General features: G+C 41.8%; 1 protein-coding gene across 2 annotated transcripts in view; it reads right to left on the bottom strand.

The window, feature by feature from the left end:
- Tgfbr3 (transforming growth factor, beta receptor III) overlaps positions 1-23,977 on the bottom strand; it is a 191,503-nt gene that overhangs the window by 167,030 nt on the left and 496 nt on the right. The window contains exons 2-3 of one of the 2 annotated variants that reach the window (XM_005385063.2): positions 17,482-17,545; positions 4,852-5,008 (exon numbers count right to left, since the gene is read on the bottom strand). In XM_005385063.2, the coding sequence (XP_005385120.1) occupies positions 4,852-4,912 (61 nt within the window). In that variant the 5' untranslated portion in view covers positions 4,913-5,008; positions 17,482-17,545. The remainder of the gene's footprint in view (positions 1-4,851; positions 5,009-17,481; positions 17,546-23,977) is intronic. The other variant, XM_005385062.2, reaches the window with a different exon arrangement.

Here is a 23,977-nt window from a genome sequence, read left to right as displayed (position 1 = left end):
AGGCATTTATTTTCCAAACTTCTCATTTTTTGTACATTAGATCACAGGATCTAAGATAAGGTGCCAATAAGTACCTTAAAGTAACAGCTATTCAGGAGGCATTACGGTTCTTACGCAGCATGTTTACCAAAAGTACAGCCCTCCCTGCCCACAATGCTATACTATCACCAAGGAACAAAAGAGGGGAGGAGAGCCAGGCATGGTGATGCGTATCTGTAATCCCAACACTCAGGAAGCTGAGGCAGGAGGATCACTGTGAGTTCAAAGTCACTCCAGTCTACATAGCAAGATCCTGTCTCAAAAAAAAAAAAAGAGCAAGTTGTAAGTTTTGTCAAATCAACCACTAACCATGTGCTGTGACTTGCTGACCACTGCCACCTTCACCCCTCATCAGAAAGAAAGAGAGAGAGGCTGGGGATTTAGCTCAGCGGTACAGCACCTGCCTAGCAAGGGCAAGGTCATGAATTCGATTCCCGGTACAGGGAAAAAAAAAAAAGAGAGATACAGAAAGAAAGAGAGAAAAGGAAAGGAAAGGCAAGGAAAAAGAGAAGAGAAGAAAAGAAAAGCAGGCAGACAGGCAGGCAGACAGGCAGGCATCCATGGAAGGCCCAGCCAAGTCCATGGGCCGGAACAAGCAGGCGCCCACTAGTCTAACCTAGGCTCACATTTTTGGGCTCCACTGTGCTTGCCCCGCCCCAGCCCCATACATACAAGTGGTCTTTTACCCCCTTTACCCTTCTGCTTCCAAGGACTCTACGCTTTCCCTCTGGTTTAGAGCTTCAAAACCATTTCTGTGAAACAAAAGTACAAATAGAGAAAGCTATTTGAGGCTCCTTCTGCTCAGATGACTCATGTCTAGCTCTTCCAAGGCCAAAGGGTCTTATCAGATTCCAAGATGCCACGTTGGTGGCAACTCACCTGGTTCTTGATCAAGCTAAGTCACCCATTCCACACTGTCAGTCTCCTCCCTACAGGAGACTTATTAGAAGGCAAGGAGCTGGACTTGAGAGGCAGCTGCCTGGGCTAAGTCCCAGCTCTGCCACTTATTAGTCACAGGACTTTGTACAAATCATTCCCTAAACTGAGCCTCAGTTCCCTTGTTTGTAAAGTGGAGATGATAACGATGTTATAATCATTATAATAATCATAATAATACCTGCTTCATGGGGTTGTTTTATTCACACAAAATAAATGAACCAGCAGACAGCAAGCCTGCATCCTGGCGCTGTCCTGTTTGACGCTAAGGGGGCCTCAGCCGTTGGATACCACAGTCTGAATTCTAAGATTGAACCTCAGAAGGAAGGAGAGTCCAAACCTCAGAATGAAATCCACAAGGCTTCTTCTGATACTGACGGTCCTCTACATCTATTCCCACCCTGCCTTCCAAGAAGACCTCCTGCTCCATTCCCACACCATTCTCTGGGTCCTCCATTGTTTTAAAAAATAGTCTATTGTCTAAGTGCCACATACCACACCCGGCACAGTTCTCCCATCTGGCCAGCCCAGCGTCTTCTCTTCCTGGATTCTACCCAACCGTCAGGACAGAGCTCAAGGCTAGAGTGTCCACAGAGCCTTCTCTCGTTGCCCTACCCCTCATGAGGTTCCACTGCTGAACTCCTCCCAGGTCTTCTGGGGCTTTTGCTGTAACTATATTTTATAAAGCTAGGCAAAGTACAATTAAATGAACAGAAGGGGGAAATCTTACATCTCTTTGTATACCCCTAAGTGTCTAGTACTAGAACTGCACTTAGCAGCGATCCAATGACTAAGTCATTTATATCCCAAGAAGGCTTGATGTCTCAAAGCAAATACAGGATCATTCTTTCAAAACACCCTTCAGATCAATAATATCTCATCGCACAGAAGTTTAAAGACTTAATCTCCAGACCTAGCCTAAGTAGGTTCATGGTTAGATCTACCATTAATTAGCTACGTGATCTTAAAGGGAGTTACTTAACCTCTGTGCTTCAGTTTCTTCATCTATGAACTAAGGATAATCAAAGGGCCTACACTTGTTATGGTAGTTAGGAGGATGAAATAAGATAATACACATGAAGTACTTTGAATGGAGCCAGGCACACAGTAATTACCTATAAATAGTCAATATTATTGTTACTGTTATCATTATTATTGTTACTACCTTCTTGAAGTTCAACTCACCCAAAATGTTCCAGAAAGCATTTGGTAAAGTATGCTGAGCCTAGACAGAAAGGTGCTGGGTAACAGCACATATGAGACATTTTTTCCCTCTTCATTCATTTGGTCCCTTAGGTTACACGAAGCAATAACAACAAATTCTACACGTAAAAGGCATCCCCATCCTTGTGCTATTTATCAGTTGCCTTGTGCTCTCATAAAATCTGTGATTCTCCTGTCACTTTCACCTCTGCAAAGCTTTAAGGGTGTAAGCAACTCAAAAATACTTTCCCAGGCAGGGCGTGGTGGCGCACGCCCTTAATCCCAGCACTCAGGAGGCTAAGGCAGGAGGATCCTTGTGAGTTCGAGGCCAGCCTGGGCTACAAAGTGAGCTCAAGGCCAGCCTGAACTGCAGAGTGAAACCCTGTCTCAAAAAGACAAAAAAAAAAAAAGAAAACTTTCCCAGGCTGGCAATGCAGCTCAGTGGTAGAGTACTTGCCCAACATGAGCAAAGTCTTTGGTTTAAGTCCTAGTACCACACACACACACACACACACACACACACACACGCACACACACACAAAAAACTCTTCTAATAGCTTGAAAAAAGAAGGAGGGTCTTAAGCAAAACTCATTCAGGCTGGGGATACAGCTCAGTGGCACAGTGCCTGCCTGGCAAGCACAAGAGCCTGAGTTCGATTCCTGGTACCAAAAAAAAAAAAAAAAAGCTGATTCAGTACCAAAAACATCAGCAAGGCCTAGTGGCACATATCTGTAATCACAGCACCTTGGGAGGCTGAGGCAGGAAGATCCTAAGTCAAATCCAGTCACTATTCAACTTAGTGACTTAGCAAAAAACCCTGTCTCAAAATAGAAAATAAGGGTGGAAAGAAGGCCCATGGTTCAATCCCCAGTTTCCCACCCCCAAAATCAAGGCCACAGGGAGCCATCAAACTTACCACATTCCCACGAAGTACCTTCCTCAGTGTTTTTCAGTCTGACCCAGGCATTAAGCAAAACAGAAAGCCTTGCCTCAAACCTACCAGGGATGATTTTACATCTTGTCATCACACAGCAAATTTTCCATCAAGCGGTTTCTCTTTTCCTCTCTCTCTTCCCCCTCTCTATTATTTTTCAGTGAGATTTTAATTAAGATCAGTTTTAACACACAGGCTAAAAGACAAATAACTCTTCAAAGAATGAGACAAAATGAAACTGCTGACAGACAGCAATAGAGAATGGGCAGTTCAGATTCACACACTGGCATTCAAAACAATGCAGCAACTTTCAAGATATCTGTGATGAGAGGGGCACTCTGCTTTCCAGTCTCAGAAACTAATTTCTGCCGGCTGGTTTTCAGTCAGGCAGTGTCAGCACACAGTCCGGGTCTGGCCCGTGAGGGCTTCCTGGTGAGACGGTTTCTTTAGGGCAACACACAAGTTAGGGGCACAGATGTACAACTGGGACATAACATCTGGCTCCTCCACTTCCCAGCCACACAGCGCTGTACCGGTTACCTCATCTCTCCGTATCTCATCACCCACAAAATGGCAAAAATAGCCATGCCTCACCAGAGTTACGACTAAGTGAGCTCAGTAAATAATATCCTCACTCGTTTTTCGCCCAGTGGCTGCTGCCGTAAACACTAACAAATAACTACTTTACTCTCATCTGCATGTGCAGCTAGCAGCAAAAACCGAGAGGCTAATCATTTTCTGAGTCAGTGATTTCTCATTGAGACCTATCAGTTCCCAGAATTAACCCAACACATGAGTTTTGTGGAGCTCATTATAGAACAGACACAAAGCGAATTATAACAAAATAGAGCAAATTAAGCTTCTAAATGTATTAAGTAATTCTGACATGAACACTAAGACGTCCGAATGCGGGATCTGACCCTCTCCCTAAGCGGTACCACTCCAACCAGCACTGCTTCTCAGCTCCAACCCCACGGTCCCATGGTCTCTGGGAAACACAGGCATTTTGCTCCTTTTCTTGTTCATTTTTTTTTTCTTTTCTTTCTTTCTTTCTTTTTTTGGTGGTCCTGGGGATCAAACCTCGAGCCTTACACATGCTAGGAAGTGCTCAACCACTAAGCTACATACCCAGACCGTTTCTCTACTTTTAAAAAAAGCTATATATGGGGCTGGGGATTTAGCTCAGCAGCACAGTACCCGCCTGGCAAGCACAAAGTCATGAGTTCGATTCCCCGTACCGGAGAAAAGCAAAAAAATAAAATAAAATAAAAAGCTATATATTAAAATATCTTAAATAGACAAAATTAAACAGCTCCCAAGCAACCCATCCTCCAAGTGTCACCTCTATACAGAAGGTTTATTTACTCTGAAATGCAGAAGAAAGAAGGCTCTCTCTTAAAATTCTTATTTTGAGTAAAAAAGCAAGTATAATCTATGCATGTAATAAAATTACATAGGATTAATTATTACCACATTTGTTCTCTACCCGCCTCAACACAGGTTAGTTAGGTATCTGTGTCACTGACATTAGAATGCCTAGCACCAGCCTAGTAAAATATAATGAAGGCAAATATACTATGTATCTGTATAGTAGTCAAATATTTTATTTTTCCTAAAAATCTAAGTATTTGGGTTTTACATCAACATTGTACGGTCTAATCCTTCCAAACGGAAGAGACTGAGAAAAAATATATCGAAAAGAAGATCATGAATATATAATCTATATCATGCAACTTACCTGCAGTGGCTAAACAGGCACTCATCAAGGCAAACACACCAACCACATACTGGGACGTCATTTTTCTTTCTGCAACAGCCAATAGCTCTTCAGATCACAGACAATCTTTGAAAATTAGAAGTGGCCTGAAAATCCCTCTTGGCAATTTTCAAATTTCCTATAAAAAATAAACAAATTTCAGTATGAAAACATAGTACAGAAACTTCTTTTCATAAATACACACTAAAGTTAAATGGAAAATTTCTGAAAAGTGTAAGAGAAGAAATTTGCTTTGAAAAACATGCCAGGACACTACTCAACCAAACTAGAAGAGGGTGGGGGTAATAATTATCTAACAAAGATTTCTACAGCAAATGCTTTTGCTTATATGTGACACTGAAATCTTTGGGTTGTGGAGGCTTTGGAGTGCTGGCTTGGTGAGGTGTTTTATTTTGCTTTATTCTGTTTTGTCTCGTTTCATTTTTGAGACCAGACTTGCTATGTTGCTGACTGGTCTCAAATTCCTGGGCTCGTGCAATCCTCCTGTCTCAGCCTCTGGAATAGCTGGGCCTATAAGCCCACAACATTAAGCCAGATTTTAAAAATCTCTGGTTTTGCAGAGTTTTCAGGGCTACAGAATAAAAGTGAGGTGCACCTTTAACCTAATTAGTGATACTGTGGTACTAAAGTAATCAATAATACTCCAAAAACACACTCCCTAGTGCCAGCAAGCAAACAGAAATAGTTCTGATTACAGACTCCATTTAATGTCATAATGACAGGGTTATCACAATGATCAAATTAAATTACACTGAGAATCAATCTAAAAAAACAAAGAACCGTAAAAAAGGAAAGGCTTTTATTTCAACTATGGGCTGACATTTTAACAGGGGAAACGTCTCTCTCAGCCCAAGCTGAGACTCTCTTGATTACTAGAATGGGTGATCTGAAAGGCCTTTCTAACCTTTTCCTACCCGGAGTCTTGAATGACAGTTTGGTGTTGGTCCGCTTAACTGGAATATGCCTCCCACAGCCCTAACAGTTGCTTTATATTCCTAAGTATATTTTCCAGCCCTTCAACCCTGAGCTTGGCACAACCAACAGAAGTTGTTCAATTCAACAAATATTTTTTGAGCACCTAGTATGATCCAAGTGTGGTTCCCTCTCACCAGCAATAAAAGCTACCCAACAAATAGATAAAAGGTGCAATGGCCCTGGACAAAGCAAGACAGTGAAATTTCTGGGAACCTGAATGCATTGATATACAAAGCTCTTTAAAAGAAAACGCTATTTCAGCAAATGCTAAGAGCAATTTTTTTTAAAGCAAATCCCTGTAAGGAGATCTCAGGAGAAGATGGCTTTCGAGAGTATTTTTATGGGGCACATAAACCATAGGCAGCATGAGGCTTGTGGGAATATTTAATGAGCTTTGTCACCCCTGCCCGCAGAAGGCTCTGAGGGTCTGCATTAACCCAGGGGCTTAAACCAGATTTGAACAAACCTGTGGAAAGAAAGGCAAATGGTTCTATTAAAAAATATAGACTGCAAATTGCTGACAAGAATATTGGGCAATTATTAAAATACAGCAATTACAGATATAATAGAGCCAAGCTAAACAGTTTGATGCCCAAAGGCAAACCACAGCAAGTTTACACCGGATCTTAAAACATCTCCGAGGAAGTCCAAGACAAGTTGAAACTACGTACTGCTGTTTGTAACAAAGAGGGAGCTTTTCTTCTTTTAGCTTAAAAGTCGCTCCCCAATGTAACTTGTTCAAAAAAGAAAATAAACTGCAGAGGGTTTTTATCTAATGTTCCTAGTGTGGTGACAGCACCGGAAAGCAGAGAACATACAGGGAAGCGTGTGGTTCCCACTCGGCTTAACTCCAGTTTGGGCCAAGACCTGGACACTGCAGCGCCTTCACACACAACTTACAGATGTGGTTCCCTGTTTCAAAGAATGCTGGATGACAGCAGGCTTCCGAAAAGTTGTAGCTTTGAAATAAACCCAGGGAGACACAAACTCCTCTCTTCTGTGAGGTTCTATCACACTCACTTTGCATAAACCAAGGACTGCTGGCCCTGGCTTTCTGACCTCACTAAATGTCTTTGGACTTTATGAACTAAATGCTTCCTTTAGAAATGTAAACAGGTCCTCTGAGATTCTGAAAGCACAATTTTGTGTCTATACCTTTCAAGGCCATGTGTTCTATTCAAAGCATATGAAATACTGAGTATCCACAAATTAAGAGAAGAAAATCCTAAGAGAGAGAGAGAGAGAGAGAGAACACGCACTTCATGGATCACAAAGCAGGATGCACTAGTAACTCTGGCACTTTCAGACTGGCTTGGGTTTACTTCTGAGGCCATGGAATGGAACATACTGCCCTGCATCCCTTGGTGATCCCAAAGAGCACACAGGTAAAGACCAGGCTTAGCTAGAAAAACCCTACTCAGATGGATCCGAACACCATCATGGGTTGAAACCAGTGTCCAAGAAGAACTGGTTAGGAATAATATTCCCTCGATTGAGTTGTTTTTGTTTTTTTAAAGAGCAAATCTTGCTCTATCTAAGAAGAAAATTGTAGCAAAACGGATGTCAGACAGTAGGCTAAGAGCCAGTAAGAAAAAATTACTAACTATCCCTCACATGGTTATATCCATGAAATTATTCAAAATCAGGACTAAATTACTCAGTTAAAAAATTATCATCCTAAAGATAGATGAACAGCTTTTAAAGCTGGAAGAGGTCAGCATGATTTTAGTGACAACAAAAAGCCCCAAATCCTAAGACTTGCCCTGATGGCAGATGAAGGCCAAATAGGTCTCTTTCCATGGCCATCACCCCACCTCCCAGCTTCAGTTCTGTCATCACAAACTGGGATGCATTCTCTCTCCTCAACAGTTACTCTCCAAAACAGAACTTGTTTTCTAAGAGATGGGGAACCGTGCTGTGGCTACTATCAAACACTGCTGTGCCCCCTACACAAATCACTACTGGTCATAACTGTCCTTTGACGGCAGGACTACGGGTGGCAGTCATAAATAATAAACAATCCTTGGTAGTGCTAAACTCAACGTTCTTTCAAAATGCAAAGGACAAAAAGAAGCACAAACCTGTCCACTGTCGTGTCCTAACACTGACACAGTTTGCCGCTAAATGCGGAAGAAAAATAGGGATTCAACAAATCTGAGGATCTACAGGACAGAGATGCTACATGAGACGTCAAAAATTACCATCACCTAAACTCAAATAGTAACACCTAAGCTTCTGGTAGCTTAAATGTAAAATGGTTTCTGACAGATCATTAAAATATTGCAAGTGTGTCATTTAAGTGCATTTTTTTAGAGCACAGTTGAGTTTACAAATGATGAAGTCAAAGTTGATAAAGGAATAGTTCTGCTGGTCATCCAACATGTTATTCAGAGGAAAAGAGGCAGCATGGATATATCTATATCTATAAAAAAAGGGGGTGTATGGAATGTGGAACAGATACTGTTGTTTGATGATATTTGGACGCCCTTTAAGAGCTGTACACAAAGAAAGCAAAGCCACCTTTATTAAGTCACACCAGCAACTCTCAGATTTCTCTAGCACACAGGGAAAATGGATTAAATCCCAATCCCTATATTCAGACAGATTTGGCACAAAGAAAGAAAAAGTCCTGGATTTGATTGAGAACTCTCTGGAATCATATCTAAGCACAACAGATACCCAACAAATATTTACTACTACTACATGCCAGGCACTGATCCAGAGGCCAAGGAGAAAGCACTGAAATAAGGAGCCAAGTCCCTGCCCTTGTAGAGTTTATATTCTAATAAAAGTAGCATCAGTTACTATTTTAGGTGAGATGTTTAATTTCCTAGGCTTCATTTCTTCTCTTGACAAATCTTTAGTTATTGCTTCCTCTGTGCCAGGCAGTGGGATATAGTGGCCAAGCAAAGAGACGTGTTCTTTGCCCTTATGGGCTTAATGTCTAGCAAAATAAGCACACAATCACAAACACATAGCCATACAGTATGAGAAGAGCCATAACGGAAAATCACCTACAGGTGAGGAAGGACACTACAAGGAGAGGCACGCTGCAAGCCCCTGATGTGGAGGGAATGGGGCTGCACAGTGGAGAGAAAGAGAAGAGAAGGAAGGTTCACAGCCATGACCAAGTGGGTTTCAAGCATGCCCCTGGATGCCGTACGGAGAACCGACTGAAGGGAGGACAGGGCGCTTGAGAAAAGATCAGTTGAGGTTACCAGGGGGCAGACAAGAAAGGAAGAATGTGGAGGTCAGAAAGGAGCCTCAGTTCCTTCCTTTGTAAGAGACGATAATAAACTACACTTACTAGGTCACCAAGCTGTTGCAAGAATCCACTGAGATTGTGCATGTATGGTATGGAAGCTATCATTACTTATCATTAGCAGGTCATATTTACCAAAAGATTTATTATCCTGAGGCCTAGGATTAATTAAAGTCCCAACATGCTGTGGGTGCAGTGGCAGGAAATGAAATGCAGGTTACTCCTGATCCCCTATGCTGGAGGGCAGGATTCCAATGAAGACCAGCGGGAAGGGGCAGGAGGCGTAGAGGGCACGAGGTGAGCAGAGGCTGCGCCCACTCCTGCGCTCCCACCTGATGCCTCCAGGGAAAGGGGGCTGCCCCTCCTGGCCCTACAGCCCTCACCCCCAGCTAAGAGCATCAACATCTGGTCCTGGCATCCTAGCTTTCCTTGGGGTAGAACCTCAGTGGGTCTTTAAAGGCCCAGACACAACAGGCCTCAGTCACAAGCAAAACATTGAAACGGAAAGTCAAGGTGTGAAAGACGTGCTTAGTTGGCATTCACAAATGGATTTTTCACCCACCTTGCAGTTCCCTGAGAGCTACCTTTTCACATTTAAGATTTTTGCATCCAAAGATGCCTGCTGCTTATCATTTATGGGGTATATTCTTTTAAGATAGAATTAACAGGGAACTATATTTGGGAATTTATCTCCCAACACACCCAGCTATGTTGCATTGGACAAGTCACTTAGCCTCCACCATTCTCTCACCGTAAAATAATAACACTTTGTAATACAGGGGATAGAATATAGGTATGTTACCTAAAATAGTACCTGTACCCTGTCTCACACAGTCCTGTCTCTCTCTGTGTGTGTGTGTGTGTGTGTGTGTGTGTGTGTGTGTGACGCTGGGACTGAACCCAGGGTCTTGTGAGTGCTAAGTAAGCACTCAGCCACTGAACGACACTCCGAGCTTCAGGGTCCTTTTTTTTTTTGTACCAGAAATCAAACTCAGGACCTTGCACTTGCCATGCAGGTGCTGTGCCACTGAGCTATATCCCCAGCCCCCCATGGTCCATTTTAAATCAATAATTGTTACTGTTGTTTTTATGGTTAAAATCCATCCAACACTTTTCTAAAAAATGAATAGTGGCAATATAAATGGTAGTTTGTAGCAGTTTTGTATTAATTTTCAGATATTTACCCAGAATTTCAAAACTTCTCAAAAAACACGATTCCAAACTCAGTATAAGAGGTAAGTCCTAACAACAGTCATAATATTGGAAATTTGCTCCCAAACGGTGAGAAAGCCACGGTCTCAGTACTTCTGGTATAGGTTACATGGATCTGGCTTCATATTCTTTCTATTTCTACCTTATGATTCCCAAATTAGATGCAGGGGTTCAGCCAGGGGCTGTAGAACTCAGCCTGGCACTGCCAGTAAACCTACCAAATTACTTAGAATGAGGAACCAGCTGTCATCAAGAGGATTTCAAGCATGCCCCTATAATTATTCTGACACAATTCAGCACACTGAATATTCTTAATATAAAAGTCACCATTCTTCAGGCTCCTGGCCAGTGAAAAAGTCTTTTGGTGAGCTGCAGGTAAAACTCAGTGGTAGAGCACACACCTAGCATGTGTGCATCCGTGGGTTAGATCCCCAAAATCACAAAAGTGAAATACTGTTATGTTCATTAGAATAAAAGTATGGAAAGCTATAAATTGCTAAAATTTTTCTCAGTAACAAATGATAAACCAAAAATTATGAGTTGAATATAAGAAAAAACTTCAAGGCTGGGCACAGTAGCACAAATCTATAATCCCAATTTCTCAGGAGGCTGGGGTAGGATCACGAGTTGAAGGCCAGTCTGGGCAACGCAGTGATAATCCCCACCTTAAAAAAAATAAAATCAAATTTAAAAGAACTTCAGACATCCTCAAAGGAAAAAGAGGCAGGAAAAGTGCAGGAATTCTATCTTGAATGTATTACACCCTCAGACATTCAGAGCTTTACTTTCTAAATCTCTAATGTGAAAAGATGTTTGGTGCTGGGGATTGAACCCAGGGCATGGCACTGAGCTACTCTTTTTTTCTTTGAGACAGATCTTCACTAAATTGCTAAGTTTCTCAAGGTAGGTTCGAACTTGGATCCTCCTGCCTCAGCCTCCCAGAATGATAGGCCTACAGGTGTGATGACCACGTTCGACTAAGAAAATCTTTTATCCATACCTTACATATATTTGCTATCATATGGATACATAATCTGAATCCTTCCTAGAAAATGAGACTTCAAATATACCTGTGGAAATTTGAAAAGCATAGTCATGTAATAGCTAGGAAGAATAACAGAACTGGAAAGTAGTATCCAAGAAAAACGCTCAACAACATAAGAGTACTAAAATGGAAATACCACATTAGTTACGTTTAATCTATAACTCACATGAACAAAAATATTTACATGCAGTATCTTCCCTAAAATGCAGGTATACAAAAACCTGAATTCTGTCAAATCTACTCATCTGCTCAAAACCCGCCATTTTTATGCTATTCTTCAAAGCCCAGAAAATCTACTCATTCCTCTCTCCTCGTTCCGAAAGTCACTTCTGATTAATCCCATCCCACCAGGAACACTCTTGTCTCCTTAACAGCTTGTGTATAATTTGCTCCATGTTATCTTCTGCTCAGAGCCAACTTGGAATGTTAGAAATAGATAACATTTACCCCAAACCCTTCATTTTACAGATTAGCAAACCAAGAATTAGAAAGACTGCATGGACGCCCCACTATTACACAGCAAGTTAGCGGCAGAGCCAAGACTTGCCCACATGCTGCTCTGTAATTATTCCGCGATTGTCCAAGCGTTTACAGTTCGTTCCCTTCTATTTGAGGCTCACCCCTTCCTTCTTCTCTGAACCCACAGCACGTCTCAGTGACTACTGAGCACTTACTGCAGGCTTCACAGCTCCTCATTTAATCTTCTCAGCCACCGAAGGAGACACACGGCCTTTACTGCGCTTCACAGTGACAAAGTGAGGTCTCAAGACATGTAACCACCCCTTACAGTCACCAGCTAATAAGTCCTGACACCAGGATTTGAACCTAGGTCTGCCTAACTCCACAGCCCATGCTCTTAACCGCTACAAGCAAGAGCCCTCCAGAAACAACTGACTGGAAAAATGAAACAGACAAAAAACAGGGCCTGTGCCTGATTACTAAACCACCGTGGGTACCAACAAGGCCCTGCATGGATACTCACACTCTGATGATAGACAGTCTGATGAGAACTGACACAGGGACAAGTTATTTTGTTTTGAAATCAGGATGGTAAAGCTCAATCAGTAGTTATATTTCATGTCATTTATTCATTCATTCAATAAACATTTATGAGCACCTAACATGTACTGGGCACTGCTGAAAGGGCTGGACACAGAGCAGTGAACTAAACACATTCCTGTTTCCCTGGGCTTGCCTCTTAATTGGTGAGGAGGCAACAAATATATATATAAATGTCAAGGCATGGCCCGTCCTATGAGAGAATAATAAAGCATGTTGGAGAAAGACAGTGATGAGGGAAGGGATGCGGAGGGGGTGAAGGGCAACCTCCCAGATGAGGTAACATTTAGCTCAGAGATGAGAGGCAAAGCTGTAACAATATCTGATGGAAAAGCAGCCCAGGCAGTAGAAATAACAAGTGCAAAGGCCCTGTGTGTTCTAAGAGCAACAGCACAGTACAGCAGAAAGTGTGGGGCCCTCACAGCCCATTTGGGTTCAAATCTCGGCTGTGCCTCTGCCAAGCAATGTAATTATAGGCAACTTACTTAAACTGCTGTGCCTGACCTATCTCCCTCACAGGGTTGCTAAGCAGATTAAGTAAACTAATATCATGAAGGCACTTAATACCTAAAATATTGTCAGGGTTTGGGAAATGATAGCTCTGATTATGTTAACTAGTCATTGATAACTCAGTTCCATTCAAGATCATTTATTTGTGACTTGACAGGTTTTAATTCCAGGGTTAAATCACACTCCTGGCTCTGTACTTAGCCAATAATTTCCTCCCAAACCTTAGACTTTCATAGCTGGGCTTCCCGACCTGATGAGAATCCATAGTGACGTCATCTCACTAAGGCCAGGAGGCACATTATCCCAGCTTTACTATTACACTAATAAAAATTATGCACTTCGTTCCACAGGGCCCTAACGCCAAGAGTCTGGCACTTCTTCAGAATGGAATTTCTTGCCTCTTGGATGCAAGTTATTTATTGCTTTATTGGCTTCCCAGGAGCGGGTCTCACCAGCCTCCACTGCTCACTGTCGTCACTGGCAGAGCAAGTGTGACTTTCAACCACAGTCCTCTATCACTGGAAGGATTAAAAAGTCACTACAAAATGAAGATAGTAGCTTAATATTCAAAAAAACCTTTTCTTCAATTTTTTATTCTAAAACAAACATTTCTCCAGGCATGGTGGCAGTGCACGCCTGTAATCCCGGTACTCTAGCTGCTGAGACAGGAGGATCGCCACGAGTTCAAGGTCAACCTGTGCTACATAGTGAATTCAAGGCCAGCCTGAACTGCATTGTGAGATCCTGTCCTTAAAAGCAAAACATTAGTTAATTAAAAATAAACAAATAAATATTTCAAAGAGAATAGGAAAAACACTCAAGTTCATCTGGCCCGGTAGTCTCAAAACCATTCCTTGGAATGCAGCCACCAAGCAGGGCAGCTCCAGAAGATACCATGAGCCACCAAGGGGGTGGGCTCAGAGCCAAGGGAAGCTGTCAGGGCCACAAGGAATTTTTGCCCCTTGCCCCTGTCCTCTCTCCCAGCTCTTTCCTTTACTATTATGTTTACCTTTCATCTTTGTAACCGGATGAGTTAAAGGGCAAACCACAGTCAGAGAGAAACCACAGCAAGTCCCTGCCTGTTAGAGGTAAAATGGAAATCTTCCCAAACCGCTTGTAAGGCTGGGGAGTGCACGTGGTTACTGCTTCCAGTCAGACAATTAAAAAGAGATCAGTGCTCTAGCCTGACAAGTCTTAAATGAGGCTTTAAAAATCAGATTCTCTTTCGAGGCTGACCTCATGGTTTTCCCTTTTGAATAACGGAGTATATGTTTACCTGGAGCTATAAGAACTCCATAAAATCTTGCTCCTTCTCATTCATTTATCATTCAACAAATATTTCTTGAGTACCTGGTTCATTCCAGCATGGATTGTACGAGATAACGGAACTCAATATGAATTTTACAAAAATTTCCTAAAAATTCCTGCCTTTGAGGAGTTTACACTCTAGTCCAAGAAGACCAATTATGAACAAGATATAGACAAGATTTTCCCCCTGTGTACTAGAGGGGAAAAGCAGATACAGGGACAGGAAATATGTATGTCTCTAAGTTTCTCTAAGTAAGGACCTTCAGGAAATGAACTCGCGTGAATGCTGTAGATATTCAGGAGAAAAACATTCCAAGCAAATGAAGCAATGCATGCAAAGGCCCTGAGACAGAGTGTGTCTTGGCATTTGCAGGGATGGCAAGCAGGCTAGGCAGCTGGACAAAGTGAGCCACCCAGAAAGCAGGAGTAACAGGCATGAGGGTGGTGGACCATTGTGGCTTTACAGATCACTGTAAGAATTTCGGTTTGGACTCTGGAAAAAGTAGGAACAGCAGAGAATTTTAAATAAATGGTGAGATCTGGCTTGCGCTTTATCAGAATCATTCTAGCTGCTGGGTGCAGACTAGATTGCAGAGAGTGAAGGAGGGAAGCACTCTCACCAGCTATGCGATCTTGGGCAAGCCACCTAACTCTGTCTTTCTAGTTGCTCTCAGCTTCAGAGGCCTTAAAGAAGGTTGTTCTACACCCCACTTTACTCCCAAACTCTATGATTCTAAGTTGATTTCCCTTGTGTTGTCTCTTGTTAAATTTATCTCAACTATTATAAGTCTGACCTTTCCCCAAAGCTTTACCTAAAGTAGAACCGAGTTGAAAAATTCAATTTGACAACACATTGTCAACACAAAAATTCAATTTGATACCACATACCAGGCCAATGCTACAGATCCAGAACACAAAGATGTTAAGATTCTAAAGTCTGAATCATAAATGTCTCCCACAGGAAGGCCTCAATGTAAAAACCCTGGTCCCCAGAGGACCAATATCAACACGGGTGGAAACTTTAGGAGGTGGGGTCTAACCAGGCATGGTGGTGAATGCCTGTAGTCCCAGCTATAAACCCAGCTACTCAGGAAAGTGGGGTAAGAGGACTGTGAGTTCAAAAGCCAGTCTGGGCAACAGAGCAAGACCCTATTGTTAAAATTTTTAAAAAGAAAAGAAATGTAAGGTCTAGTGGGAAGTCTTTAGATCATTTGAGGCATACCTTAGAAGGGGATTGTGAGACCCTAATCTATTCCCTTTTTTCACTTCTCAGCTATAAGGTAGGTGGTTTTTCTCTGGCCCATACTCCTACCATGATGTACTGCCTCACTAGAGGTCTGAAACAACAGGGCCAATCGATCGTGTACTAGAATCTCCAAAACTATCAACCAAAATAAATCTTCTTTATGATTTAATTATCTGGGGTATTTTGTTATAGTGATGGACTGGTGACTAATACAACTCAGTCCTGCTCTAGAAAAGTCCAAATCCACCAAGGCAAAATAAAAGAGGGTCTTCCATTAGCACAAATACCTCCCCAGATGCAGTCACCCAATCCTGAAATTCCCAGCCTTCAGAACCATGAGATAAATAAACCTTTATTCTGCATAAGTATCTGAGGCTGTGGTATTTTCTTATAGTAACAGAAAATGGCCTAATACAAAGGCTATTACATATGAATGAAGCATTGAAAACGAAGGCTGCAGAAAGATCAGAAACGTGAAGGGAATAAGGAGAACTACTTGCAGAGAAAGCAAGGGGTAGAAATGTAAGAAAATGAGGAGAGTAAAGCAGCAAATGAATCAGGAAGTGGACAGCTAAGATGCAGACAGAAAGCAGGCTCGGAATTTTGTGCTTTGCACCTTCTCTGGCTCAGTCAAGGTGCAGTGGGCGTGGGAGCCCCATCTGCAGCAGGTTGAGGAATAAATGTGAGGTGAGAAAAAAAGAACCAAGAGTTCAGACACGACCAGCCTTGACAACACTACTTGTTATCAAGGACTGCATCAGGAAAGTCTTATTCAACACTCTGGAGGTGTAAGGTGTGAGAAACAGGAACTAAGAGCTGCTGGGGGTGAACTTCTGGTGGTGGAAAGCGGTTTCTTAGTTATCACCGAGGTCTCATGGAACCACTAATCCTGAAACTAGCGGCAGACAGTTGGAAAGGCCAGTTGCTTCTAACAAATGCTGAGGACAATACATCCACCCCCACACTGTCCAACTATTTAGGCTTCTCTTCTCCTTCGTCCCAGCACCCCTAGTTTCTCCCCCATCAGAACACCACTGAGCAGCAGGAACTAAAGTTCTGTTGAAAGCGTGGCAAAAGTGCATCAGAAAACCTTACATTCAGCGCCAACCACCACGTGTGATACCGTGAGCCCATAACCTGGTACCACGTGGATGGGAAAAGGCTTTATGGAAAACACAAGCTGGGGCCCAGACCCCGTAACGTCAGCAGAAGCTGCCTAACTGCTCTTGGATGTGCTCTCTGAGGGACAAAAAGAAGCCCAAAGAGGAGTCTTTAATCCAAACATTATTCCTACTTTCCAATACACAGCACTGTAGAAAAATCAGAAAACCAAGCAAAAAAACCTAGCAGATTCTTTAAAATGTGCATCTACAGTCCCTTCTCCTTTAACCTCTGCAAAAAAGCAAACCAACTCCCAAATGATCATTTTTCTTGGCTTAATTTCACTATTTTTTGTGATACATAATTGGAAGCAGACTGCTTTTTCCTGGCTTTTAGAGAACAGGATCTTTGGGGTTACAAGAGTTGCCAACTACAGAACCTCAACTCCAGCAGAAAAAAAAAAGTTCTCGCAAAGCTCTTACCTAATACCTACATCAAATGTATATTAACTCCAAAAGAACATGTAAATCCCTTATTATGATGCAAAAGTAAACTTTCTCCTAATGAATTAGATACCTCTCTCCCATCCCTAGTCTCCTTACTCATTTACATGAAATGGAATCCTGCTTTGAGTTTAGTCACCTCCCATTCAAATATTACCAAAAAAAGCCCTACCTAGAGTGTGACCTACACGGGATACTTCGTGGAGGCAAATTCAAAAACTTCGTAGAACTCTTTCTAAAGGAAACCTCCTTAGACCACATACTGAGTAAAATGCGAACCTTGAACATCTTAGCAAGCAAACACTCTAATAACAAAATAAAGATGCCACAAACTGAAAAAGGCGTATCTACAGAAAAATGTGAAATGTACCAAGTGGGTCATCCTTCTCCTGGCTCCTGTCAGAATTGCGACACATCCAAAGGCTGTACAGCAACTGCAGTGAAGACAAATACAATGGATGAAAAACAAAGGTACAAGCGTGTCTTCACAAAATGGGTTGTTAGTCTGCTAATTTTTCCCAGTACGTATGGTATAATATGAATACACGACAAACAACAATCTCTCTAAAGAGTCAAGATTAAGCAAACTAATAGGAATGTCTACTCAGAAAGGTTTGGGCAGAAAAGAGATAGAACAGCAAAAGTAAATATGCCAATTTAGAAGATCAGAAACCTCTCCCACACACATAGGGAAGACCCTACACTGTGATGATGCAAAATGTACGTAATGACTCAGTGGTGCTTTCCCTCTGTGTTGAATCTAATGTGCCAGCAAACTACACAAAGTAGACATGTATTCTACTGTATTCTATATGTATTCTACACAAAGGAATCACTGGCACCAACACCATCATTAGCTTTTTCCCTCTTATCCAACCATTTATCATCAAGTTATATCAGGATGGCCTGAAGACATGTTATTTCTAACATAACAAAGTAGACATGTATTCTTTACACGTACTCAGAAGAGGTCTATGCTTGAAGAAGTTTTGTTTTAAAGAAAAAAAAACCATAAAAGAGATAACTCATAACAGTGAAGATCATACAACAATACTTAGGGTGCCACATGAATATGGGCTGTGTGATTAGAATCTAAGAATCTCACTTTACATAACCTTCCACATATGAAAAAAGCCACATTCTGCTCTAGTCATTATCATATATTTAATTTTGAAATGAAATTTGCAAATAGTTATCAGTACATTTTTGCATCCAAGAATCAAAATCAGATCGTCAAAACACATGAATCATTAAAAATGCTAACACAGTGATACTCCCCAAAGGGGACACTTTCATACACCAAATGGAATTAAGCATTCATCAACTTTCCATTAATTAAAGAGTCAAGTAAGAAATCCCAAGTTCTGCTAAACCCTCCACCTGGCCTGTTGGGTGTTCTCATCCGGCAGCAGCCTTAGCCCTCTTGCTTGTGAAACTACAAACCATTTCCCAAGGCAATCTGATAAACAGGAAAGCTCAAGGACTATGTCTGTAAGACTGTTTTCTAAAGATCTATTTTTTTTCAGGAACTAATCAACTGAAATGTGTTTTTACAAATGATCCATCTGTAACTTTATACAAAAACCTGACCTTCAGCATATACCAGAGAGAGGAACTATGTATTTAGAAGGACAGAAAAACAGGTGTTTCTTCCTACTGCAAACAACACCCAACTCAGAAGGCCCCTTTCACTCTGAGTCCAGTGCCCAGTGGGTTGGGAGAGTAGATGCTTCTCTACAATCCTTTTTCTTAAAGTGAAGACAGAGCTAATATTTCAAGGAATTCTAAATTATTATCCTGACAACAGTTTAACATTAAATTCTAAACATGAACTCTGCCAGGCTCTCCATATCACTCAGTCTCTTTCCAAGCTAGAAGCTTTCAACACAAAGGAATCACTGGCACCAACACCATCATTAGCTTTTTCCCTCTTATCCAACCATTTATCATCAAGTTATATCAGGATGCCCTGAAGACATGGTTCTGGGGCTCTTGTTTCACACCTTCCATTTCAAATATGGTCTCTAACTCTTATAAGTAGTTGTCAGCTTATTAAGTCTCCATCTTGGCCTGAAACACTTGCAAATAAAAAATGCAGAGTAAGGTCCAAATGAGCATGGCCTTAGACAGAATTTATATTAATGTTGCTCCAAACTTGAAGCATTGCACACATCTTGGTTGAGATAGCAAGGGATCAAAATCAGTAGTTTCTTGCATGGGAAGGGGGAATGGTTAGCAATCTGTGCTAAATCTTCAGGACTGCAAGCACAGAAAACAAAGCTCCATGTCAGTTAACAAGCAAATGTGCTATTTCAAAAAATATAAAACAAGAAATGTAGACATGGACAGAGCCCAGGAAATGAACCCAAATCTTTCTGTAAAACCCTTCCAACTAGTGTTGATTTATTTCAACTTCACTGGAAACTGAACAAATTAGCAACAGCTTGTGTTTTATGAAACGCTACAAAGAAGTAGTGCTATCATTCCAAGTGTTACTCTGAATATGTGGAACCAGAAAAATTACTGCCACGGATCTCAGTACACTTAATTTTCTCACAAGACACAAATGCTCTAGATGAATCTGTGAGGAGCAGCTTTTCATAGAGCCTGGATTCATTCTTACCCTCTTAGTTGTCCATATTCCCATGCAAGACTACTTTTAAGCTAAAGACCCTAACAATATTTACCCAGCTCAGGTCATACAAATTTCAAAAAGTAGTTAACATTTTTTAAATTTAAAGAAAACAATAAATTTGAAAAATCTTCCAGTGGACTGCTCAAAATGGCAATAAAATTCCTGTTTAAACTGTTAAGAGTAAAAGAGGAAGACTGTCCTCTATTAACTAATAAATCTGACAATTATAATTTTTGTGCAATAGCAATGAAAGGACAGAAAAAATACATTTCAAAATGAATTATGGAGAACAGGGATAATTCAAAATGACCACCCAGCAGAACCATCCAGGAAAAATATTACAGCAAGGTTACTATTTGCCCAGCCCTTTTCTAAGTTCTAACTGTTCTGTTAGGCTTAAGATGCAAAGTCAGAATCTTTCACATACTTATGATCCCAGGAAATTGGTCATCACTTAGTTACTAAAGAAATCAACAGTGATCATCTTAGAAGACAAAGGATATCTGAGTTCCCTGGTCTCTTAGGCCCAGACTCTACGCTCACTCATAATCACCTGACTTTTATAAGATATGATCAAGTTTGCACGCAAAGGGGAAAGATGAGTTCCCTCTTGACTCTTGGCTTTTTTGTTTTTTTCCAGTACTGGGAATCGAACTCACAACCTTGTGCTTGCCAGGCAGGCACTGTGCCGCTGAGCTAAATCCCCAGTCCCCCTCTTGAGTCTTAAAGAGAATGAGCCAATCATTTCCTTCTGGCAAACCATGCTTTCCGTGACTGCCAGCCATGGTGTAATCCCAACACTGAAGAGGCTGAGGCAGGAGGAGTGCAGTGAGTTTGAGGCCAGCCTGAGCTACACAGTGAGTTCATGAACTACACAGCAAGCCTGAACAATGGAGCAAGACTCTGTCTCAAAGTGGGGAATAAAAACCTTTCAGGGACAGATCCCTAGGCATTCCTCAGGCATCTTGGTCCCCTGCTATCACAGAACTGAATGTGGACATCTAATTTGCCAAGCTCCAAAACCAGGAACCACATGCCAATTAGGGGGCATAGGGTTGGTAAACATTTGTGAAATTAAGTAAACTAGATCAGAGTGCGGAAGACTAAATGAGATCTAAAATAAATACTATTCTGCAGTTTAAGGACAATGTTAGAATATAGAAATATAGAAAGAAGGGGCTAAATGTCAAAGTTATTTTAAAATAACTGACCCTAACTTGGTTAATGAAAGTAAATCAATATTACATGATATGAGAAACTGGCCTATAAAACTGCAAAGGTAGAAAACCTTTTTTAAAAGTTAGTCTGATTGACTAGCCAGGCAAGGTGGCACGTACCTGTAATCCCAGCACTCGGGAGGCTGCCAGTTCGAGACCAGCTTGGGCTACAAAGTGAGCTCAAAGCCAGCCTGAACTGCATAGCGAGACCCTGCCTCAAAAAGACAAAAAAAAAAAAAAAAAAAAAAAAAAAAAAGAAAAGGTAGTTTGACTGATTTTTTCAAGCATGTTAATTCTTAAATATTATTTATATATGTATTTACAGGCATGACTATCTATAGACAGACACATCATATATACCCAAAGTGGTGTGAAATATGATACTCTGAACTATCACTCCACATATTAAGCATCCCTAATCCAAAAATCCCAAATGCTCCAAGATACAAAACCTTTTCAGCACCCATATGACACAAGTAAACACTTCCACACCTGACCTCCTGTGCCAGATCAAAGTCAAAATGCAGATACTCTTAAAATACTGTATAAAATTACCTTTAGGCTACGAGCATATGGCATGTATGAAACATAAATTTCATATTTAGACTTAGGTCACCTTATTAAGAGAGCTTATAATGCATAAGCACATATTCTAAACTCTGAAGAAATCCACAATATTCTGGTCCCAAGCATTTCAGATAAGATATATTCATTCTGTACTAACAGGTATGTCTCTGAAGAATGCACAGAAATCAAGTTATTATAATTTAAGCCCGACGATACTTTATTATTTTACATTTGGAAGATGTTAATGAAAGATAATAATGACAGGACTATGAGCGAACCAACCTCCCTGAGAATTACTATAAACAGTTTCATGCAAAACATAAATGAGGATCATTATAAAAGGATTCACAATGGATTTCTCCAGATTGCCACCTCTCTTAAATAAAAAAAAAAACTGAAATACTATTCAAAGTACATGAAATTATTTTACATATACGCCTCTTAAGGAAAACAAGTTGAAAAATCCCTACATGTGTGTACTTAATATCCATCCAGCCACCACAGAGTTCCTGGCATGAAGCCAAAGTACAGGCACTATCCTCAAGGTCATTCTTATTTTCATCAGTTGAAATTAAATCCAGTTCTCCACTGTAAACTCACAAAGGGAGTTGGTTAATTTGCTAGATAAAGGCCCAACCTAGTGTATGTTTAATACCCAACAAACCAGTTTATGTGCCTTACAGACATTAACACAGTAGTATGTTGTGCTCCCCCTATTGGTTAATATTAATAATAACAACGAATTCCCCAGGGATTGCTTTATAAGTTCTGGGGTTCAAAAGTAAGTTCATGGTTTTTATACTTTAAAACATGAGCAGAATCAACAGTTGTTAAGCAAAGCTGCCATGTAATGGTCAGATTCCATCACAACAGGAAAAATAAAGGTTGACAAATGAGAAAGATAAACTGAAGGGCAAAAAATATGCTGAAGCCTTGAAACACTGAACAATGAATAATTAAAGCCAAAAGCAAAGAACACCAAGAAACAGAGCAACATCCTTTAACTGACACAATGGCATGAAATCAATTCCATTTTAATAGCCCTTAAGGGGGTAAGAATTATTTCCCTGCCTCCAGTGCCAACCTCAAGCTGTTTCCTAAGGAAGCCAAGTAATGGCGATCAACAATGTCTGGAGAATTAATAAAAGAAATTAACACTAAAGAACTATATTAATTCAAGTCAGAGAGCTATTTATAACACTTTGAAGCCAGTTTCAGAGGAGCTGCAATGTGGCACCCCTTAAGTATATATATATAAAGTATATATAAAATCATCTAAATGAATCACAGATATTTTATCTATTTCAAAAGATGTGTCCAACTCAGACAGGAAGCTGGGCAATGGGAGACCACGGATTCACTGCACACAAGTCGGACTGCACTTGCTGCTCCTGCCCATCTGAGCAAACCAGCTCGGAATTAGAACTCCACAGGTGTGAGAGGGCTTGGGCAAGAACCTTAACCTGTGCTGCCTTATCCGTAAAATGGGGCTGACGGGGGTTTTTACCATAGGTCTGATGTGATGCTTCAGTACAACTGCGCCAGTAAGGACAGCAATGTCTGCACCGAACATCAGTCATTCTTACCCAAAAGAAAGCCGAGTGCATGCACAATGAAGTAACCGCTTGCTGTCTGAAGTACCATTACAGGAAGATTAAAAGCCTTGCCCGAATTTTACTACTCGTGGAGACCTATCTCCTCCGGAACAGCTCACCTCTCCGAAGGGAGAAGAACTCAGCAAACACCAGATTCCCATCTCCGTGTGCCACTCCTACTCCCCTCCTTGTCGCTCTTCTCCTGTCTCCTCAGGGCTGGGACAAGGAGTGCCAGCACCTGGCCGCGCTTACCCGGCGCCAGGCACTGTTCTAGCACCTTACACATACAAGTCAGTCACCCTCACAGTAACTGCGTGGGCCGGTACAGCTAAGGAAACGGGGCGACTTCTCCCAGCTTTTTGTGCAGACAGAAAATCCATTAGATTCTAGTGGTCAAGGTAGCTCGTGCTTGACACGCCGGCTCCCTACACTACGTGATTCTAGAAAGTGGGGTAAATGCCCTGATGAGAAGAAGTCTGCAAGCAGATTCTTCTAGCGACTGTCAAGGACTTGCAAGAGTGTCCGGACCGAGGTAGCACTTGACGAGAGTCTTACACACACCGGGGGCGCGGCTCAGTCAGCCCGGGCGGCAGCACCCGAGGGCGCGCCCAGCGGGGAGCGCAGGTCGCGGCGGGGCGCAGGTCCCGGAGCCGCGGGCTCAGCCGCCGCAATTCCCTGCGAACCCACAGCAAACCTTTCCCGGACAGGCTGTCACGCGCCCGGAGGGAAGTGGTCAGCACGTCCCGCAAGGGTCAGAAGCAACCGCGGAGAGAAGAGTGAGGGCGGGCGAGCACGCCTCCTCCCCGGCCCTGCGCATCGCCGCGAGCGCTGCCCACCCGCGCGGCCGCTGCC

This window comes from Chinchilla lanigera, unplaced genomic scaffold (genome assembly GCF_000276665.1).
Source record: "Chinchilla lanigera isolate Chin_1 unplaced genomic scaffold, ChiLan1.0 scaffold00022, whole genome shotgun sequence".
In the NCBI taxonomy this organism is placed as follows: domain Eukaryota; kingdom Metazoa; phylum Chordata; class Mammalia; order Rodentia; family Chinchillidae; genus Chinchilla; species Chinchilla lanigera.
The sequence above is the reverse complement of the archived record's forward strand: the minus strand, read 5'-3'. Positions and strand labels throughout refer to the sequence as shown.